At 30.0% G+C, this 22,260-nt stretch overlaps 1 protein-coding gene across 3 annotated transcripts in view; it reads right to left on the reverse strand.

The window, feature by feature from the left end:
• The window catches only part of LOC107436980 (N-acetylneuraminate (7)9-O-acetyltransferase), a 56,379-nt gene that overhangs the window by 14,755 nt on the left and 19,364 nt on the right, over window positions 1–22,260 (reverse strand). For all 3 annotated transcript variants that reach the window (XM_043042142.2, XM_043042143.2, XM_016048829.4), the window contains exons 7-11: window positions 19,184–19,281; window positions 18,271–18,355; window positions 13,916–14,024; window positions 5,572–5,661; window positions 5,288–5,407 (exon numbers count right to left, since the gene is read on the reverse strand). In XM_043042142.2, the coding sequence (XP_042898076.1) occupies window positions 5,288–5,407; window positions 5,572–5,661; window positions 13,916–14,024; window positions 18,271–18,355; window positions 19,184–19,281 (502 nt within the window). The remainder of the gene's footprint in view (window positions 1–5,287; window positions 5,408–5,571; window positions 5,662–13,915; window positions 14,025–18,270; window positions 18,356–19,183; window positions 19,282–22,260) is intronic.

Below are 22,260 nucleotides of genomic sequence, written 5' to 3' on the forward strand. Positions count from 1 at the left end.
CGGCAGCCACATTGCAGAAAGGAGCGTTGTTTCATGTTGATGCGCGAGAGAGAAGGATCCCTGCATGTCAAACAAAGAGATGAGTTGACTCAGAGTACATTAACTACGAGCTCTCATAAAAGCCAGGCTTCAAGGCTCACAAAGATCGTGTGACTATCATCACGGCCGGCAATGCTGCAGGTTTTATGCTAAAGCCAGGCTTTATTTATAAAGCTAAAATATCCACGAGCATTAAAAAACAAAAATATGGCTCTGCTGCTCGTGTTCTGGCTGCGTAACTCCATGGCTTGGATAATGAAAGCTCTCACCCTTGAATGGTACCTCCATTGCTTCATTATCCAGGTGAAGCTGTATCTGGCTGAAAAGGGCCTCCCCTTTGAGGTCCTTCTCCTGATGGACTGTGCAGGAGGCCATGCAATGGACCTGCAATATGATGGTATGCAGATAGAGTTTCTGCCGCCGAACATTACACTTCTAATTCAGCGGATGGATCAAGGTGTCATCCGTGCCTTTAAAGCACTCTACACTCGGTTTTGTAATTAACCTTATTAATTAGCACTGACATGTTTAAGTAAATACGTATACTGTTGTAATGTTTGTCTTAAATGTGTAAAGTATAAATACTGCTTACATATTTAAAACATTCATGTACCCGCATACGCAAAAATTCCTATTGGCAAATTCTACTTTGCAGTTTCTCAGTTATCGCGGAAGGTTTTGGTCCCCATTAATCGCAAAAAACGAGGGATCACTGTAGTTCATTAATTCCATGCAAAGATATAGTGGAATTTTTTCCTCCAGTTCTCGAAGTTCATCCGAAGGTGCGCTTTTCTCGAACAAATCTGCATAAAAAAGTAATTATTGCACGTGAAAGAGAAGGGGAAAAAAGAGGGTGCTCGTAAGGGCAGAATAAATGTCTCGATAACAAGATATTGCCTAAGTAACAGAATTAAAATTTTAGATTGGCGGAACTTCGAGAAAATTTTGTCGGAATATAAATTATTAATTTGCGGAAATCTGTGAATCAACGGTCTTGCGATTTGCGGATTTGTGGGAGAATCATATGACTGATTAATTTAATGTGAAATTTTAACTGTTTTAAATTAAATTTTATTACGATTTTTTAAATTTGTGAAATTTTACTTAAACATACTGGTAATGTTTAACCTAATGTACGGTATTAAGCTGAGGCAATTTCCATTAATTTTCTGATAAATGTATTAATTTTACCCACTTTTTAAGACAATAGCATCTTTGGAAGTTACAGCTAGATTTCCCCATAAAATTTAAACGGTTTAATACGGCTTTATAGTGTACAGTGAAGCTCAAATCACGCACGAGTAATAACTTTTCATTTTGATACACTCAAGAAGTGTATATTCCACCATAAATCCACATGGTTTTCAAATTGCTATTTTGGAAATTCTTGCTACAGATTACCACGTTTTTTAAAATCACAATGTTTTAATATCAATTTTTTATGCACTCTATTCAGAAGAAACAATTTCTATTTAGGATTGACGGCAAACCAACATGGTTTTACCAATCGCATTTTTGTCAGTTTTGACATGAATATCCATAGTTTCAAAAATCTTCATTTTATATAGGGCTATATTGTTTTGTACTAGAAATTTAAATTTCACAGTTGAAGAATTACTTTTTTAAGCACTGGATTATTAACGGTTCACCCGTACACTTGCGTAATATTTTTGATCACATTTCCTTTAGTTATTAGTGACTCTTTGGGCATGGTTTTTAAAATGTTTTTTTTTCAGCTTGGGAAATTTCAAATCCAGCATTTGAAGAATTACTTTTTGAGGCACTCCATTTGCAACAATTTTATAGTACATATAGAATTGTTGCAGCATTTTTATCATCCACATAAAAAATGTGAATTTGATATGAAATCATCATGACTAGAGTGTATTTATAAAGATGGTTATTTGAAACCGCTATTCAAAATTCGAGAATCCTAATAGCATTATAAAAAAATAGGCATATAAATTTTAAAAACAATGTTAAAACCTATTCTGTCCATTAATCAATAACTATTGAAAGTGCTACAAACTTAACTTTTGTTTTGAACAGATATGGATTTTTCATTACATGGGGGTAGCCACAATCATGGACGGATCTTGAATTTGTGGGGCCCTGGGCTAAAACTACTTAGGGGCCCTAATAGCCATTTTGTCAGAAAACTGTTTTCTATAGTGATGTAGATAAGTATATAGAAAAAAATAGGACAATAAAATAATTTTATTTATTTATTTTCATTTGTGTATCCAAACAGCAACTGTACTACATTATTGTAAAAGAAATTGACATGTTATATTATATTAATTATAAAATAACCTTTCTGCATTTTTGTGCAGCAAATTCCTTTATTTGCTCATCACATTGTAAGTCCTTCGTTAAATCACAATTTATGGAAAGGACTGATAAGTGATTTAGTCGATGGTTTGACATTGCTGTCCTATACTTGTTTTCTATATATGACATCCTGGAGAAAGAGCGCTCCGCTTCACAGCTAGTGATTGGCAAAGTTAAAAAAATCTTTAGGATAGTATAGCAATTTGGGAAAACATCAACAAGTTTCTTTTCATAAATTAGCATAAAAATTTCACTGCAAGAGGTGTAAGACTCTGGCTTAGACTGAAGTAAATAAGATTTTAACTGAATGCACTCATTCACTAAATGCTCATCTACGTCATCTGGATAATAATCAACAATATTACGTACACTTTCCAGATCTATGTTTTCCATATTTTTGTCTTGCAAATCCATTAAAAATTTGAATTTCTTGCTATACATCTCATAGACTTGACTCCTTTTATTTAAATCCATAATCAGCTTATCCAATGCAACGATTAGCGTGTCTCTTTTTAATTTTTCTGCGCCGTATACTGAGAATTTATCTGTAGACTTATCTGAAAATTTTGGAGTAAGGCGTCTCTTATTTATGTCATTGTAGTCTATTCCCACACTAGTACTTAATTTTTTTGCTTTTTCTTCGTATTCCTTTAGCTTCTGATCTGATTGGTGCCTTATGTTGTTCACGAAGTCTTTTAATGACACAATTAACTTGTTGCCTTCACGTGTCAACCACACTAACATTGATTTCTTATGTTCATTAGAATTTTCATGATTTTCTAAACAAGTTCCTATGTGTTTCCAATCAGAAAATCCGGTTGTGTATTGAGAAGGGATTTTAGAAAAAAGTTTGCAAGTCAAACAAAAAACAGTACCAACCCTGGTTGAATAACATAACCAAGATCTTTCCAGTGATTGACCATTTTTCATTTTCTTAATGAAATACCTATTTGAAAATGTTCTGTTTTGTTCTTTGTATTTCTTTATTGAAGCTGAATATATATTTTTCGGATCTTTATTTTGAAAGTCAGTCATTTCATGTGAGAGGATGTCATTAATAAAATCATTATTTAGCAATTCTGGCCACAAGCCCACGTCAACATATTTCTCAAACTCAAACTTAATATTCTCTAAATTTCTTTCCGCCTCGGTATTACCGTCCTCTTGCTGAACACCAATATAGTTTTCAGTGGGATCAGAGGGTTGCTGGTAGTCAAGACTTTGCACATTTTCATCACTTGTATTTTTTTCCTGGTGTTGCGATTTTCTGCTCCCTTCAAATAGATTCTCTTCGGATAAGATCCCTTCCTTTTCGCTTGTTAATAAATTTGTAGCTATTTCATTCTCGTTTTTATGTTCTAATTTGAAAAAAGTTTCAATTTTTGCACATTTCTTTCTTTCTTTTTCTCGATCTAGCTGTAATTTCCGTTTCTCAGCTCCACTTTTATATTTTCTACCAGACATATTGTAAAATAAGACTTTGATATTTTTTCTAAAAATAAACAATGAACTTGATAATTTTCTGGTAATAAACAGGGAACGAAATAATCGATGTTATATTGTTCTTCACGTAACATTTTAATACTTTGTAATGAGTTCAGTAATTCTCAAATTATCATTAAAAATCGATTGAAAAGTTCATTTAGTATTGAAAAAATACATTAAAAACAAAAAAAACATGATTTATAATTCTTTTTACTTACCAACTAAGAGCAGGAAATCTTTTCTTATACTGATTATATACTTTCAATTATAAGTAAAATAAGAGAAAGGTCCGGTCTTTATAACTTTTAAATTATCATTTATTAGTAAACTAAACAATTTGTCACTTTGACGACGCGAACAGAAGTGCAGAATACACTGACCAAAAACAAGCGACGGGGAATTCCCTGTTCCGTTCGATAGACGCGCACATGCATGGATTGATTGTTTTCAGGGTTGCCAACCTTATAACAGTTTTTTTTCTTAAATATTCGATTTTTTTTTTAAATTCAAAATATCACCTATTGTTTTCAGTGGGGACTGGGGCCCTTTGTATCCACGGGGCCCTGGGCTGCAGCCCAAAAAGCCCTTAAGTAGATCCGCCCCTGGCCACAATCAAGAAAATATGATCCCAATAGTTAAGTCAGGGAAGTAATGAAAAGATTTCACCCCTTTAAAGTAAAGTTTACTTATTGTGTATTTCATCATGTCTTTAAATCTTATTTAAGTAAATAAAAAATTTTGGCACAAAATTATAAAACTCGTTTATCAAAAATAACTTCATGCAAAGTAACACTTTTTTCACTTATTATTTTAATTAATAAGAGTTGAGAAAATGTTGAACTGTACGGTATGAATTTATTATTATTTATTTTTTCAGAATTTCTTTACAATGTGTAACTTTAAAGAAAAAGTCTAAAATTTTCATCAATCCTCAGGAATGAAAATATTAAAAAATTATGACTAATATAAAATTTCACCTATTCCGTCAATTTTGATGAAAATTTATTCTGCCATTTAAAACAATAATTTAAAGTGAGGACAAAAGCAGATCATTACAGAGTATGCTCGACTAACCAAAAACTATAACTCTTATGTTGGATCAAATTTCAACCAATGATGATATGATGTAGAGTTGGAATGGTTGTCTGTCCATGCAACCCATTCAATTATAGTGAGAAAGCGAGAATGAGTCACAAAATTGAGAAAGTGCTAGGACTTTAAAATTCCAAAGAATTTATGAAATACATTGCATATAGAAAAAGTTACAAGATTCTGAATAAAATCCATGCTATATAGTTCAGATAACTTCATAGTGTAGAGTTACCTAAGTAAGCAACTAGCACAACTGAGCTAGAGCTAAATCAAAGATAACTGGGCAGATGCTATTTTTCCTACTGTTTAAAGATATAGCTTAGAATAAAATATATTTTACCTGCCATAATCTATAAAACCCGAAGTCTCCATATTGATAAAAATAAGTAAAGTGGCCATATCCACTGAGGAAGAGGTAAGAAGTCACAAGAACTCGTATATGCATATATATCGGTAAAACCTATAAAAGAAATTAGAAATCAGTTTTTGAGAAAATGAGATTAAATGAGGAAAATAAAACTGAAATGTGTTTAGTTTTAAAATTCAGCTTAATTAAAATGAAAAAATATTTGCTGTAACAAAAATTATGGTAAATTAATATTAGTTTTGTGAAAATATACTTACTCTGCTAGCACCTGTCATATGGTAAATTAAAATAAGAAGTTGCATCCATCCCTTCCATTCATTTGTTTGATCACGATGAAGAACTTGAGTCTACAAAATAAAAGTTTTAACAGTGTCAATCGTATAAAAACTACACTGAAAGAATTCGTTATTTTTTTAACAGCGTCTCGCAATTCCCGGGTGCCTAGCTTTAATGGCACCTAAAATATAATTAACCTCTATCATTTTCGTAAAACTTAACCAGTTTAAACCCTAAAAATCTAAACATTTTTCTGGGAAATAAAAAGATTTTTTCAAAACAGAATCTTTTTAAAATTTGCTTTTCTTGCAAGTTTGGATAACCTGCACTTCAGTTATAGTCAAATAATGTTACATTTAGAATAACAAACATCTTTCAAGTTACTTCATTGAAGCAGTAAGTTATGTTACTTTCTGTCTTTGCTAGAAACTAGAAATGCTGAACTTGAGACAGGATATTAATATGAAATTGTTAAATTACTGACTTATCTCAGTTTTATATTGAAAACTTAAATATCAGTATTGAAAACAAAATAAACAACTAAAAAGCAGTTGAACATTAAGTATGCTAATGATTTCGAATAATAATAAATCATTTCAGAGAAAGAAGTATTGAAGCATGACTTTTTTTTAGGTCAACTGATAAATATTTAAATATTTTAAAAAATAGAAAAAAGAACAATATCAATTGATTTTAAGGATAAAATAAAGCTTTTCAAAAATCTTATGTCCGATTGGCACTTTAGCATTCAGGTGTTTCTCTATTATTCAAGCATTTTCCATTTTATGAAAATGGAAAGAAAAAAACTGAAATTTTATTTTGCAAATTCTTAAATTCTAAAATGGAATTTTTGGATAAAAGTTGCAATTACTTATGAATCATTCAAAGACTAAGAATGTGCACCTATAATTAATGGATTACTTTTGGTTCAGCATTACAATAATTTATAACATTTATTCACAATAATTAAAAATAAAATTTCTGAATAACAATCACATTACAGACATTTTTTTACAAATTTCTAAACAAAAAATTAGAGATTATTATAGGATGTTATTTCTTCCTAGACAAAATATTTATTCAACCAAAAAATAAATAAACAAATAAAATAAAAAACAAACAATAAATTTAATTATGTTGTTTAACCATTAAACTGCAAAAGACGCACAATAAAAGCTGCTAAGTTGAAACCAGTTAATTACATGCGGCTAGGGATTTCCTCAGAAAATACTGTATCTCCTAACCATCAACAGGGTGGCCACTCTTCAGACCAAAAAAAATTCTCTGAGTTTTCCAGACTTTCCATGACATATTAAAATGAGGAAAAAAGTGTAAATGTTCTCTGATAAAACAGGTGTAAAAAGTTAGGCATTTCTAGCACCAAAAATTATATATTAATACACATATTTCTGCTAAAAATATAATTATTGAAATAGCAGCCATAAAATTTACATATAAAAAAATAACTTCTGCATACTCAACCATAAAAATAAACTTAAAAATTAATAATAGTTTATAAAAATAAAAATCTACATTTCAAGGAATTTTAGAAACTTTATTTTGTATAAAATAAAAAGTTGTTATATAAATAGCTTATTACACAAATTGATCAACTCCATCAAACTAAAAATTTAGAATTGAGATCGAAATTAGTTGTGAAATAAATTATCAATAAATGAAAAGCCAAAAATATTTAGTCATATAATGTTGTTCATTTATATTATATAGGAAACTTATTTTAAATATAAAAATAAAAAATATACCTATATATATATTAATATATTCTTTGACACATAAGTTTGAGATGTTTTAAAAAGTGGAGTTAATCAAATTGTACAGTATAAATAGCTCAACAAGTGAATAATTGAAAGCTTTTAAAAATTAATTTCTTATAGCTTTTAATTGTTCATCAATTAAAGAAGTTTCTAAATAAAAATCAGCCATTAATTTTTGTTTTTTAGCATGCAATTCTTCTTTTAATTTTTCATTTTGCCTCTTTTCTAACATAACTTTCTTTTTTTCTTCTGTTGCCTCCTTCCTTTTTTCTAATACTTCGATATAACGAGTGTGAGACTGCTTTCCGTAGTTTATCATGGACTTCGTCACAGTTATATTGTCAACATCACCAGCATCCATAACACCATCATGAATTTGCCTTAGAGCAACTAAATTAACTTCATGTTGATTTTCTATTAAACAATCTGAATTAATAGAAAAGCCACTTTCTATAAAAGCACTTCAATGTGACAATATGAGGAGAAACTTAACAAAGGAACGTAAATCTTTTGGTGCATTGCAAACTTCAAATAGAGAGAAGAAAACATTATCCAGTCGTTTTTCCCTCTTCTCAAATTGCTCCATTTCTCTCATAACTAGAGGATTCCGAATGGACGTTTTGTAACTATCTTTCACACTGTCAGCCTTGATACCTGATATCCAATTGCTAGATACCAACATTGAAAGGCAAGATGAAAGTCTTTTTTCAGCAATTGCTGTATTTAAAATTACACCAGGATCAAGACAAGATAGCCCCCTTGTTAACTGGAATTTAAAAGGTGATCTTTCTAAAATCTTTTCACAGAATTTTCTATAAGCAATTGCACATTCTTTCCTAANACTTAGACTCCTTTCCACTCTATAGCGGAAGTCGCAGTAATCCGACTATCGTTCGGGCGGAGTTGGGTTTCTCGAATAGGACTTCACAAAAATTTTAGTTTTTGGAACATGGTCGGAAATTTTCAAAATTGGGGGAAAAAAAAGCGGATTTCCGCTTTTTCGCGGGAACACGAAGCGTTCATTGAAGAATAATCACATGATGCTTGATCGCAATGAAGCAGGTGCGTTTCGCTCCGAAAAACTAAACATAACGGAATGGGAAGAAAAGAGCGGTGACGCGCGACAAAATTATTTTCCAGAATCGACGTGAAATTCCCTGAGAATTCCCGGTTTTCCAGTGGTATTTCAAAATTCCCTGAGAATTCCCGGTTTCCAGAGTGAGTGGCCACCCTGCATCAATCATCAACAGTTTACCACTTTCAAAAACACACAAGGAAGATCAAGTTTCTATTCACTTTTTAGAACTCTTTGTCTCTTGTATACACCAACCCTTTTCTCTAATCACATATCCTCTTCCAAGAAACTCCATTTTGTCAATTTGCATCTTTTCAACACTGATAGAAAGATAAAGAAACTAAAGGTTGCAGGGCCGTAACTACGCCGGGGCAGTCGGGGCACCGCCCCGGGGCCCCGACGGTCAAGGGGGCCCCATATGAAAAGACCACATCATGTTTTTTTTTCTTTTCTTTTCCTTCCAAATAAAGCACTCTAATTTTATATATGTGGGAAAGAAATTGTGTTAAGATAGAGTTGATGAAAATTTTCTTTTTTGTAATTGCGTACCTACTATAACATAAAGGGAAGGGTAAAAAGCCGTTTCGCAAATAATTTATCTTTTTTAAAAGAACAAACACGCTTTGCAGAGAAGGGGAACGGCTACAGCTGCATGTAGTTAATTGCGTCAGACCAGTGGCGTGCCAACCAGGGGGAGGTAGAGGCCCCTCTAAAATTTAGATGATGGGGCAAACGATACGTTTCGCCCCTCCTGAAATTTAGACACTCACAAAAATAAAGTCAAATAAAATCAGTAATTTAAAAAAAAAATATTTTTTTATTTTGAAGCTATTTTTGAAATAGAAAACTTTATATTCCTCCAACATTTATGTGCCTTGCCTCTTCTGCTATTAGTTATTCGCCAAGACGAAGTCCAGTAAAATAGGTAATTTTAGAGGGGAAAAAAAGCTATTCTTTCTCAGCTTTGAAGATATACATCAAGCTATTCTGTTATGGGCGATTAATATGTTTTTTGACTTTTGGAAAAGTAAAGTAAAAGTAGAAAAAGTATTTTATTTCCAATTTTTACTATATTTTCTTCCGAAATGGTAATGAAGGGACGAACATGGTGTTTCGCCCCTTCTGAAATTTCAAAGTGCTCAAAAAAATAAAAATTGGTAACTAAAAAAAAAAATGTCATCTTTGAATCTATTTTCCAAATAGAAAGCTTCATTTTCTTCTGAAATGAAAGTGAGGGGGAGAAAAATTTGCTTCTCATTTTCTAAAATTTAGACATTAATAGAATAAAATCAGGTAAAGTTGGAAATTTTAGAAGAAAAAAATTGTTTTGTTTCATAACTTCGACGATATTTTCCAAATAGAAAACTTCATTTTCTTCTTAAATTATAGAAAACTTTATTTTCTTCTGATATAAAGTAAGGGGAGCTACACTCAGACTAATAAATATATTTGAAAGCATCTTTTGACTGTGGGTGGTAGGAAGGTGTTAAAACCTTCATACTCCCACAGAGTTGACCCACAGTTATTTGACTCCTCAAAAAATAGCCATCTCCTTTTACACCATGGGAAAATGACCTTTTCCTTCTTTAAATTGCCTTAATCATTTTTATGACCATGGGCTCTTTTGTGCTTTTCTAAAATGTCATATGTTTACAGTACCATCTATAGGACCCTTAAGTTGTCTTAAATTAGCAATTATCTAGATGTTCTAGGAAAGCAGATGTAAGCTTTTAAGGGATCCAAGGGGATGACTCTTGTTAACATTTACTTAGGTCATTTTGTCAAGAGATTTTTTCTGAGTCAAACGTTAAACGTTGCATTTAAATTCCAGTTTTTAACTCATTTAATTGCTTCATTTAATTTAACCATTTTTAATTCAGTTATAAATTTTCTGTTACCTTTTGTTTTGTTCAATTTCTGAAATTGAAATTTAGCTTTAATTAAGAATTATTAAAATTATTTGCAACTTCATTTTTTCAAACATGAATCGTGATATCAATAATTCTCATTCTTAATAAAAATTTTCTTTGGAAAACAAGAAAACAAAATGTAAATTTATTTATAAGGAGGTAAGTAAATGCTTGCATCAACTCATTTAAATTTTATATTTATATACTGTTAGAATTCTTTTATAAGAATGGTGACATAAAAATTGCTTTTTTTTATGTTCGTATATAAAACTTAATTTGTATAGTACTTTAATTGATAATTTTACCATTTATTGTGTGCATGGATTTTGTTCTTATTTTATATTTTTTAAATTAAGACCTTTAAATTTCTTAATTGGAACTTCAAATTTTTAGGGTTTTTAACAACTTGGTTTTCATTAAAAAATGAAATGCAATCTTTATTTTATTATGTAAAAAATCATATCTTTATTATATAAAATTAATCTTTATTATATTAAAAAAAATCATATTTAATTTAATAAAAAAACTCATTTAATTGAATACGAAAGCTATGAACATCAGCTTAGAAATCAAATCAGCTTAGAACGTCAGCTTAGCAATTAAAATTCATTGCCATGACAAACCATTAAAAAGAAATTTTTTTTTAATTAGCAAATATGCTTTGACTTTTTCTCATTTTTCTTTCATAAAAAAAAAACTATAACTCTTTGTCATAATTTTGCCATTCATATCGTTGGTTCAAAACTAAAACGACACTTCTGCACTATCTTCTCATGTTATTTGAATTAGAAGTGAGTGGTGTCGTTTCAGTTTTGAACCAGCGATATGATTACATGGCGTCATGAATACATAGGCCAAATATTCAATAACTAATTCTTTTCAAAATATAGCTATATTTTCTAGGGACCTGTCCATCTTGGAGTAGGGCAACTTTGTTTTTGTTAATCGATGCATATAGAGAAAAAAAATTCTGTATATTTTTTCAATTAGGACTTTTTAAAATGTGGATATATGTGCAGATAGAAAAAAAATTTATAATTTCCTTCAGTTTCCATAACGCGATCAAAAACTTTTAGATTTGAAACTAAAAAATAATTTTAATTTTTATAATGGTTTTGTCTTGAAAAGACCTTCCCAACGGTATAGTAACCGGATTCATCAGGTTTATAAAATTGGTATTTTATGATTAGCATTATATTTAGAGGAAAAGGAGGCTACTGTGGACATGGGGGACAAGAGTAGGCAACATGAATAGCTTTTTTCACCCCCAATCATATTTCCTTGGTGAGATGTCGTAAATTGGTAACATTTACGTTCAGTGAACCAAAAAAGTACCACCCTGCATAACTTTTGATTTACCTAATGATCAGATCTTCACGTTCTAGGACTCCATCTTAATAATCCGAGGGTGTGACTTCAAATATGCAAATTAATTAGTGCCCGATATTTTAGTTTAAGTTCCGCAATTAGACACAATAGCATACTTTCCCTGAATAAACATAACTTTTGTTCAACAGATTCAATCTGGGGAATATGGTCCCAATAGTTGAGTCGGGTGAGCTATCCAAAGTTTGGACCCCCAAATGTTAAGGGAATTGAAAATTTTTTGCACACTATTATAAAATTCTTATATCTAAAAATAATTCCATGCAAAAAATAACTTTTAGTAAATATTTATTATTTTTTATTTAATAATAGTCTGATGCTGTTGATCATTTACATCACACTTGTGCTACACAGTAGACTATAGGCGACGGTCTGGGAAACAACCCTTGAGGTTTGATCCTCTGCAGAGAATATGGCACCCCCGCTTCGGTAGCTCGGTGATCTGCACGCGAAGTCGAGCACTTTACGGTACAACAGTTTAACGAGAACCCATACCGCACACCCTCGGTCCCTACGCAGACTGATCCAAGCAAGTGGTCACCCACTCGCACACTGACAGCAGCCAGCGATGCTTGACTTCGGTGATCTGCTGGGAAACCGTGTCTTAACGATCAGTCTACTACGGGACAATAATAGTCTGAAAACTTTTGAATCGTAAGGCATATAGTAGTTTTTTTTTTTTGGTATCATTTTAAAGTATCTAATTCCACATGGAAAATTCAAAATTTGAGCGAAATTGGTTGAATAGTTTTTGAGAAATTGAGTTTTATAAGTACGACTTTTTAAAATTTAATTTCTCAGGATTAATCAATTTCGCTGAAATTTCGTATTTTGCCATGTGGAAAACTTACAATGATTATTCAATTTATATGCGAACAAATAACTTGTTTTCATAAACATATTCGCTAACATAATACATAAATAGCTAAAATGACCGTTATAGCGATGGAGTACTGAAAGTTTTTGAAAGGGCCCCCGCCAAAAATTTTTACCCCAGGGCCCCGAGGGGTGAAGTTACGGCACTGAAAGGTTACTATTGATCTTAAGTTTTGTAATTTTATTTAGGAAAAAAGATATATTCTAAAAGTGAATTATCTGGATCTGAACTGCGGAAATATAGAAAACTTCTGGAAGCTTCAGAGTAGGAGACTGCAAAAATTGCAAATAGACTGAAACTGCAAAAAGGAAGAAAAGAGAGACAGAAAGAAAAATTATCTGCATTTGGTGCAATCTACTCAGAACTTATTATTCTTGCTGTTGTTTTATTTTTCAGTAAATTATCATTGATAGAGTGGTAATGAGTTTAATTTAAAGGAATTTTAATAAGGTACAAACTAAATCCCAATTCAAATAATTTCACCTTTTCTGCTATTCACACTAAATTACCTGCAATTTTTCTGCTATTCATACTAAATCACCAGCTTTTTTGTTGCTATTTCCCTTCACTTCCCACTTCTTTACTGAGGCGACGGATTCTTTGTATCTTTCTCGTAGCTTGATCCTGATGCAGCTATGCAGTTTAGAGGTTAGCGCTCTTTCAGTGCTAACTGCTTGTTTATATTTTAGTGAAATTAAAGGGGGCATTTATTCCATTAAGAACAAGTGTTCATATATTATGGTAGATTTTCATCTGTTCCAATTAATCTTTTGTTACTATATACATATTTACAGAAGATCAATTGAAAAAAAGAAACAAAACTTTTTTCACTCATTGAAAATTCTGGTTGATTGAGCTTTTGCTTTAAAGTTAGTGAAGCTTTTAAAAATTTTACATTCAATAAATTAATGTTAATGAGTAAAAGCACAAGTGGTCAATTTACACAAAGTTAAAGTTCACTGTTATCACAGCTTTATCAATATCTTGGAAAAGCAAACATGGTCCTTTGGACAAACTTTGTACTTCGGACAAATAGTAATTTAACCACAAATAACATAATTAAGATATGATATTAGTAATATTTCTCTCAGAGTATTTTCTAACTAACTATTTCTCACTAGCATAAGTATATAATGATACATGAGAGTTAATTGAATGACTGTCAAGCAAATATGACACATTTATTCTTATACATTCCTGTTAGAATGCATAACAGTTAAAAGGTTAATTAGTTGTCAGGTGTTGATTGACAGGAAAATCTGAAACCCAATCATTAAAAAGGAAAACATAAGAGACACTTACATATTGGCTTTCTTCAGTAAAAAATATTCCGAGAACAAAGAGATATCCCAATGGAAGGAAAAAGTTAGTATATGAGAAATACTTGTTTTCTTTCATGAAAAAATTAGTCCTAAAAATAGAAATTCATAGTATAATTAGTAGTGTATTTCATTTTGTTATGCATAAATTAATATCAACCTATAAAGTATAGTTAGCCTGATATTCAAAGTCATATAAAAGAGGTATGTAGTGAAACAAAAGTATAAATATGATTCTTGAATAAGTATATTAATACTTATAAATAAACAATGTATATTGTTCACAAGTAGCTTTATTCATAATTTAATATATATATTTATTAAATAGATAGAATTAATCATATATAATATACAGTCGGACTTCTATATAACAAACTTCCCTTTTGCGAATTTCTCTACTTTGCAAATTATTTCAAGGAACCAAGAGCATTTTGGAAATTTCTTCGTAAAATAACTTCCAAATAGCAAAGTGAATTTTCTATTTAACGAACTTTTCTTTGAGATCCACTTTCCCTATTTCCCAAAATATTTCAGAACATTTTAAACTTGTTAACGCATTTTATGGGGGAAATAACCTTGAATTGAATTTCAAAGCAACTTAACTTTTAGAGAAAGCAGTAAAATCACTTTTTCTCTTTTTGTTCAGAGTTCAAACAAAAAACTCAAACATAAACGACAAAATTAACGGATTTTATCAGTAGCAATTAAACTTTAGAACGCATGTGGTAATGTATGTTTAAAATTACTTTTATAATAAATGCAGCTATAATTTTATGCATAAATTTAGCTTTTTTTAAATTTTTTTTAGTTGAAAATGTTTATAGCATGATTGTGTAACACTGGATAATGTTTTGCTCTATTCTTGCTTTCCATGCAGATTTCTTTTATGATTAAGATTTATAAAATAAATAGTAGATACTACTTTACAATATAAAGGTGCATCCATTGCTATTTTAATTATTTCTAGCGTTTATGAATTTGAAACCAAATTTGTGTCATTTAAGTATTTCAAAGGATGATTTTCTATTTAACGAATTTTCCATTTATCGAACTTATTATCAGGATTAGAGAGGGCAGGAAAGTATATAGGAATTGCGGAAATTGCCTAGATACGCAGCTGACACCATGCCACATCTTTGAGTGTCCAGCAATGAGTGCTAATCTGAGAGAAATAAGAGTCTTGCCGTCATTGATAGACCTTTATGACGACAACATCAAGCAAATTGCAGAAGCAGTAATCAAGACGCATAGAAACATTTGATTCGGCTATGTCATAGACACAAAAAAAAAAAATTATCGGGATTTAGCGACTTCGTTACATTGAGGTCCGACTGTATATGCTTAAAAGTTAAGGGGAAAAAAACACTATTTTTGGGGAGTACTCAATAATAGGGAACCTAATCAAATTAAATTTAACATGAAATTAGATCAAAGTATGAAAACAATAGGATTAAGGTAATAGCATGACCTCTAACAATAGGAATAGGGTAATTGCTTAAATTAATGGGCATCACAGAATGATGTAGCTAAATGGCACTTTCAGAAGGTTTCATAGAGTTTGATCCTCATTGACAGCAATGCAAGTCGATATAATGAACTTTAATACTATTTACAAGATTGACAAAAGTTTTGGGACAATACATCCTACTCCTCCTTTAAAAAAATTCTAAGTACCAAGAGGTCACAGGGAAGGATGTGACGAGCTGCAATTGTTCTGCTAAGAGTATCTCAGAAAAGCTTTATGGAATTCAGGTAAGGAAATATGTCAGGTCACAATATCCTCTGAATAACTCCAACTTCAAAATATTCCTCAACCATACCAGACCCCTGTGGATGCATGTCAATCAAAATGAACTGGAGATCAGCAGTGCCTCTAAAGAATCTTATATAAGGCTTTAAGATCTCAGTCCTAAACATCAGGGAAGATAGGCATACTTGCCAACTTATAAAAACTAGAATCAGTTAAACTTTTTATGAGAACTAATTGAAAAGTAACATTACATTACAAATTAATTATAAATACAACTCATTGCAATGCTATTCAAATAAGAACGTTATTAAAATAAAAAGCAAATTCTATTTTATTTGTTTGGTTATTTAGGAAAAAAAACAGAATCATCAAAAAGCATCTCAATAATTTAAATTTTGGTTACACAATTTTTTTTATATATCTTATTTGCACATAATAAAATCTAATTTACTAACAATATTTAGCAGATAACTAAGACTTACCAAGATATAATTTCTTTGGAACAAAAAGAACTTTTTCAATAGTCACAAAAGCTAAGAGTAGAAATTTGTTATATCATATTTCCAATTAATATTAAAATTATAAATTAATGCATTAATAATCCTTTTCTAAAAAAAAAACTATCATAATGATGAGACTTAAAATAAATTCTATATACAAAATAAAAAAAATGCTTCATTAAAAGTCTTCTTTAAAAAAATCACCATCGTATGAAGAAGATAGAGATGAATTTAAAGATGCAACAGGGTTTACTTTTCATAAAATGCTATTTACAAAACAAAAGAATGTTTCTTCAAAAGTTTTCGTTTAAATCAGCACTTAAGGAAGTTGAATTTAAAGAAACTGCAGTGGCTTTTTTTTTGTTGCCTTAATCAAAAAATCATCTTCAAACACTTGCTCATGACTCATTTTAAAAAATCTGGCTTTTAATAACAACAGGCTTTCTAAAGTTTTGATTGACATAATTGTTCTAGATTTAGTACGGTTCTTCCTCACTAAAGTAAAAACTCTCTCACATTTTGTATTGGAATCAGGAATAAGCAGAATAGACAAAACAATATTTGCCAATTTATCATATTTAAACATGTCTTCAGCACCTTTCATTTATCACTGCTCTCACTCATGAGCTGGTTTACCTGGAACAGTTATTTCACTGAGATCCTCTAACTAAAGTTGGTAAAATTGCTTTTGATTCATCCATTGTTGCAAGCTTAGTTTCCCCCTCTTTTTTGCTGTTAACAGAAAATGGAACAAATCTACAAGATATCTTATGCTTACCAAAACTGGAATATTCAATTTTATTTAAGTCAAGAATGTTTTAACATTTCATTATTTAAGGAAAATTTTTTAATTATATACTCGCAGGTAGTAATATCTTATTACTGCTGCATAAATATTTTCTCTTCTTCTGGACATTTTGAAATTAGTTCCTGAGTAGCGCTATCTATGATTATACTATGCTGATCCTTATGTCTAGAGGATGCTGATTCTGATCAGCTATCCTTATGGCTAGATGAAAAATTAAAACTGACATCTGTCAGTTCTTTTCCTTTACCTTCAGAAGGTTTCACAAACTTAGAAAAAGTTCTTTCAACAGCTCTAAAAGGAAAGTTCTTAACCGAAGAATTTGTGGGGAATCTGACTGCAAAATCACATTAATCTATTCAAAAGTAAAAATAGTACTCAAAATAAATAAACTGTAACTTTTATTTACATCTATTTCTGAAGCTAAAAAACAAAAATTTTCTCTTTCTTGGATAAATTTGAACTAAATTTAGTTTTATGTTTTTTGATTGGAACCACATTTTTTGCTGCAAAATTTTTCTTCTTTGGCACTACAGGTTTAACTATTGATTTATCTTCTGTGCTTTATTTCTCCATCAATAACCTCAGGGATTTTGTACATCTACAAAGTAGAAGGCACATTGCAAGAAGAAACTTCAGCTCTAAAAAAACTCATAAGTGGATCCCATTGATTAACCAATCATATCATGCTTCGTCCTAGTGACAATTAGTTTTTAACACATATTTCAGCACTTTTAGGGCTTCTTTACCATACAGTTCTTGAAATTTTTTAAGAGAGTCATTAAAATTAACATTCTTTTTTAAATAGTACAAAATATCAATCAAAACCTCTTCTATCTTCACAGGGAGAGTTGCAACAGCTTTTTCGGACACCAAGTGTATTAAATGGCACAGTAGCATTTAATAGATATAATGTTCTCCTTTCTTTTTCTCTAAAAATGAAACACCCTTTTCATTTCCCTGAATAACAGAAGCATTATCCGCATTGTAAATACATTTAAAAAAAAAAAGAGTGCTTATATTTTCACCTGTGGAGTTTTCTTCCAATTTTGGGATTGCCAATAGGGTATTTTTAATATGTTTAAGATCTACATTAAAATAACTAACCAAAACTGGATACAATTTGTACTTACTTTCATCACATGCAGCAGAACTTTAAAACAAATCATGAAAAAATTGTCTCTCTCTAAAGAACATAGATAATTGTGAACCAAAAACAGGCAGATTTACTTCTTAGCTTTATAAGATTTTATTATTGTGGTACATTGCTGATTTGTTATTACCTGTCACATAGAAAAAAGTAGGACATCACAATTCCTAAACGACCAAGAGCTGTGCATAATTCAAAGAGAGTAGTTTCTTGGCTTCCTAAAAAAAAGGACATAAAAATGAAAATGCACACACAATAATATTTGAATGATTATTGACAGGAGGGTGAGTTTAGTATGTAAAAGTATACAAATCTTTTGAAAGTGGTCTACAACTTTTTTTATCGATTTTTTAGAGATATTATCAAAACTGAAATACTGTTCTCTTAAAGCAATAAAAAATAAAATTATAAATCATTCCTATTTAAGCAATCATTTGCAAAGACATATTCTTTGAAAAATTGGAACACTCATTTAAAAAAAAAAAAAAGAATTTTAGGAATAAAATTATATATATTTTATAAATTAAGAGAGAATAGTGGCAGATCATAATTCTTAGTATATGTAAAACAATCATTTAAGAGGGGCAGGGAAAAAACAGGGGAAGGGTAGGGACTTTTAAAGAAATATTTCTCTCATTAGGTACTGATGAATGATAAAATTTCAGCTTGTCTCTAACTTGTTCCAACTTAAATCTGCTATTGACTGGGTTGAATGTAATAGATCTAGTCCACAAGTATATCAAAAGTTGTGGTAAGAAGATAACTTATAAAGTTTGCAAAATAAGTGATCATATCATTCATATGAAGATATTTTTTATATTAACTAGAGCAATTTTTTAACATAGTTTCCTTTCTTTATTTAATGGAAAATTGAAAAAAAAAATAGGTATCTATTAATTTAAGAATGAATTTTTAGAGGCTTCATTGCTTAATAAAGTAAAGCAGTAAAGAAAACAGAATGAATTCAACCATTCCAAATTATTTTTAATTTCATAAAAAAAAAGTCATACCAATGAAGAAAATATGAAATTTTTTAGTCTTCTTACCATTGCCAACTTGGCTGGGTAAAATTTGATCATTGGCAGGAACAATTTTTCTGTAAATCCATCTATAATGAACCACCATGGCTAAAGCTATACAACAGCTGCAAAATTATTTCATTTCAGAAATTAACTTCATTTCATAATTATAATATAACTATTTATTACTAAAACTACTTTAAAAAAAATCAAAAATAAGAATGGTTCTCTATGTTGGTAACTTCCAGCAAATTAAGTTTTTTAAAATAAAAAAAATTATGTATGGACATTTCTAGAAATAGCATGTCATTTTTATGTCATTGTATAACTATGTGTAATAACTGGAATGCGAACAATATAAAAATTGGTACTTTAATAGAGAAAATTGTGTATTTGAATTTCTAGAATGTAGCATTGTTAGCATAACCTTCAATTTATTTTTTAAATATTATTTTGAAACCAATCAATACACTAGAAAAAAAAAAGATTTTTTTTTGTCATCAAAGAAAAATTGAGCACCTATATTTTTGTGAACATATACATTTTGTTTTGGAAATTATATAAAACAAAGTTACTATACATATCTATGAAAATTCAATGGTGTGCCACTAATTTTTTGATTGAAAATTTTTTCAAACTTTTATCAAAACTTTTTAAACATAAATGCTTAGAATGAAGCAGAACTATGCTGGCAGGTCTTCATCTCCATGTACTTAACATTTTTCATCACATTTATATAAAATGCCTTCAAATTGTAAATATATTAACAATCAAATTTAAAAATTTTAATGATACAAAAATTAATAGAATTAGAAGTTTTGCATAACCTTCAATTTTAAGTCACCCATGGAAGAATTAGGTAAAAGTGAAAGAAAAAAAATTAAAAGTGCAATTGCTCTGAGCTAAAGATATTAAACAAAAATAGTACAAATAATATGAATTCTAGACCAAAACAACTTTGTAAGCTCTTTTTATAACAAAATCTTAAAATTTTTTGTCATGAAAGCTCACATTATTGATAAATCAAAATCATTATCTAGCTGTTCAATGGTTGGTGTATGAAAATTTATATTTTGCTAACCAGAGCTATAACAATCAAACTCAAACATATCTGGTAATCATAATCGAAAACTAAACAATCAGATTATGATTTAAATTTTTGCATTAAGTTATGACACTTTTTTTGCTTTTATCTACTTTTTTTTCAAACTTTAACCTCCATGAGTGATTCTGATAAAAATAAAAAAAATTCATTTTTTTCTTTCAATTATATTTTTTAAACATCTAATTCAATCAAGCTCTATTTTTTAAGGAAAAAAAATTTAAAATAAATATTTGAAAAAACACAATTTTCTTTTTAAAAATGCAAGTTTTCATTTTATAACATTTTTTTTCTGCATGTACTTAAAAGAATTTTAAAAAAAAGTTAAATAAGAAATAGTGTTTTAGAAACTGAATATAGTAAGAGTATTGTACTTAAAAGGGTATAAAAATCTCAAAATTCTGAATAAAACTTTAATAACTCGAAAAACGTTTTTGATTGCATATTAATGAAAATAGAATGTACAAATACAAAGAAAAGGACACCACAGTAACATTTATTAAGATTCATCTTAGTTGTTTGAGGGCCTAACCTTAAATATGTAATTAAATGAATCAGAGAACTGTTAAAATAAGATATTTTAAGTTACAAAATAGGATACTTATACATAAGATATTAAAAAATACAATAGAAAATTTTAAATTAAACAGTAGAGGACATTTCAAGTAAAAAAATCCAACATATAAATGAGAGAAATCAAATTTTAAATATACCATTTTTCAAAATTGGCTAACTCGGAAACTATTAAATTGATTTCATTCAAATGTTGTAATTAGTATTTAAATTTACATACTTTAAAATAATATAAAAATTGGTATATCCGACAATTAAAATTTTTTTCAACTATTAACATCATTTAATAATAAATTATTCGAAATAATTTCTTATATAGAACTCGCTATCTTTGGACAAACAAATTTCATAATTGTGTGTAAATATTTTTCAATTTACTTACAAAGTTTTTTGAGATATCGTGAAATATGCAAAAAATAAAATTAACATTAAGGGGTCAAAGCTTTCAAGACCTCCCGTGTAGTAAATGGTGACTGATGCATGTAAAATCTGTTAAGTCGCATAGTCCTCCATGTTCCCATAACAAATGAATACATCTGGGGGTACTGAATTGGAGATTGATCGTTCCCTGACTCAGGTTAGAATTACGATCTGTGGATGAATGACTGGAAGGGTCCGCCTAATAAATGGGTGTGATGTAGGGTGCGGCAGAATTAGAATTCTTGGCCATAGATGGCACCCCTCTGTCTTAAAAGGCATACGAGAGAGCTTTCAACTGATCTATCTAAATTATTGGGACCATATTTCCCAAATTGCGCCCTCCCCCCCATTTTTAGGGTTAGGCCCTCACACCATTAAGTCTCGTACGTACTAAGCCAACCAATTGATCAAAAGTTGTACTGGGTGATCAACTTTTACGCACTAAACAGTGTGAAAAATAAAGATATAATTGTAAATAACTTTGGTCCAAATCATTGGATTTTACAAATTAAGTGCCAATCTTAATAATTTTAAGGGGCATAATACTAATTAGCATATTTGTTATCAAATATCCAAATTAATCCTAACTATTAAATTAAGTTATGGAATCAGTTACAAAAGTAGGGTAATATCCAAATTAATCCTAACTATTAAATTAAGTTATGGAATCAGTTACAAAAGTATACTTTCTCAGAAAAATTACCTATTCCTAATGTATTTGGATTTTAGACAATCAGAATATGGGAAGTAGTGACATTCTCAAAATATGGTCCTAACGGTTCAGTTGTGAGAACGGTTGAAAGTTTGTGAGTACCCCCCATATTTAGATAGTAAAAAATCCAAATTTGTCAAAAGGTAGGTTTATTCAAAGAAAGTACATTTTTGCATCCAATTCCATAACTTAATTGACAGTTGACACTAATTAATTAGCATATTTCAGGTCTCCCTTTGAACTACTAAGGTCAGTGCCGGATTACCCAATAGGCCAGACTAGGCCATGGCCTGGGTC

Source organism: Parasteatoda tepidariorum, chromosome X1 (assembly GCF_043381705.1).
Source record: "Parasteatoda tepidariorum isolate YZ-2023 chromosome X1, CAS_Ptep_4.0, whole genome shotgun sequence".
NCBI lineage: Eukaryota > Metazoa > Arthropoda > Arachnida > Araneae > Theridiidae > Parasteatoda > Parasteatoda tepidariorum.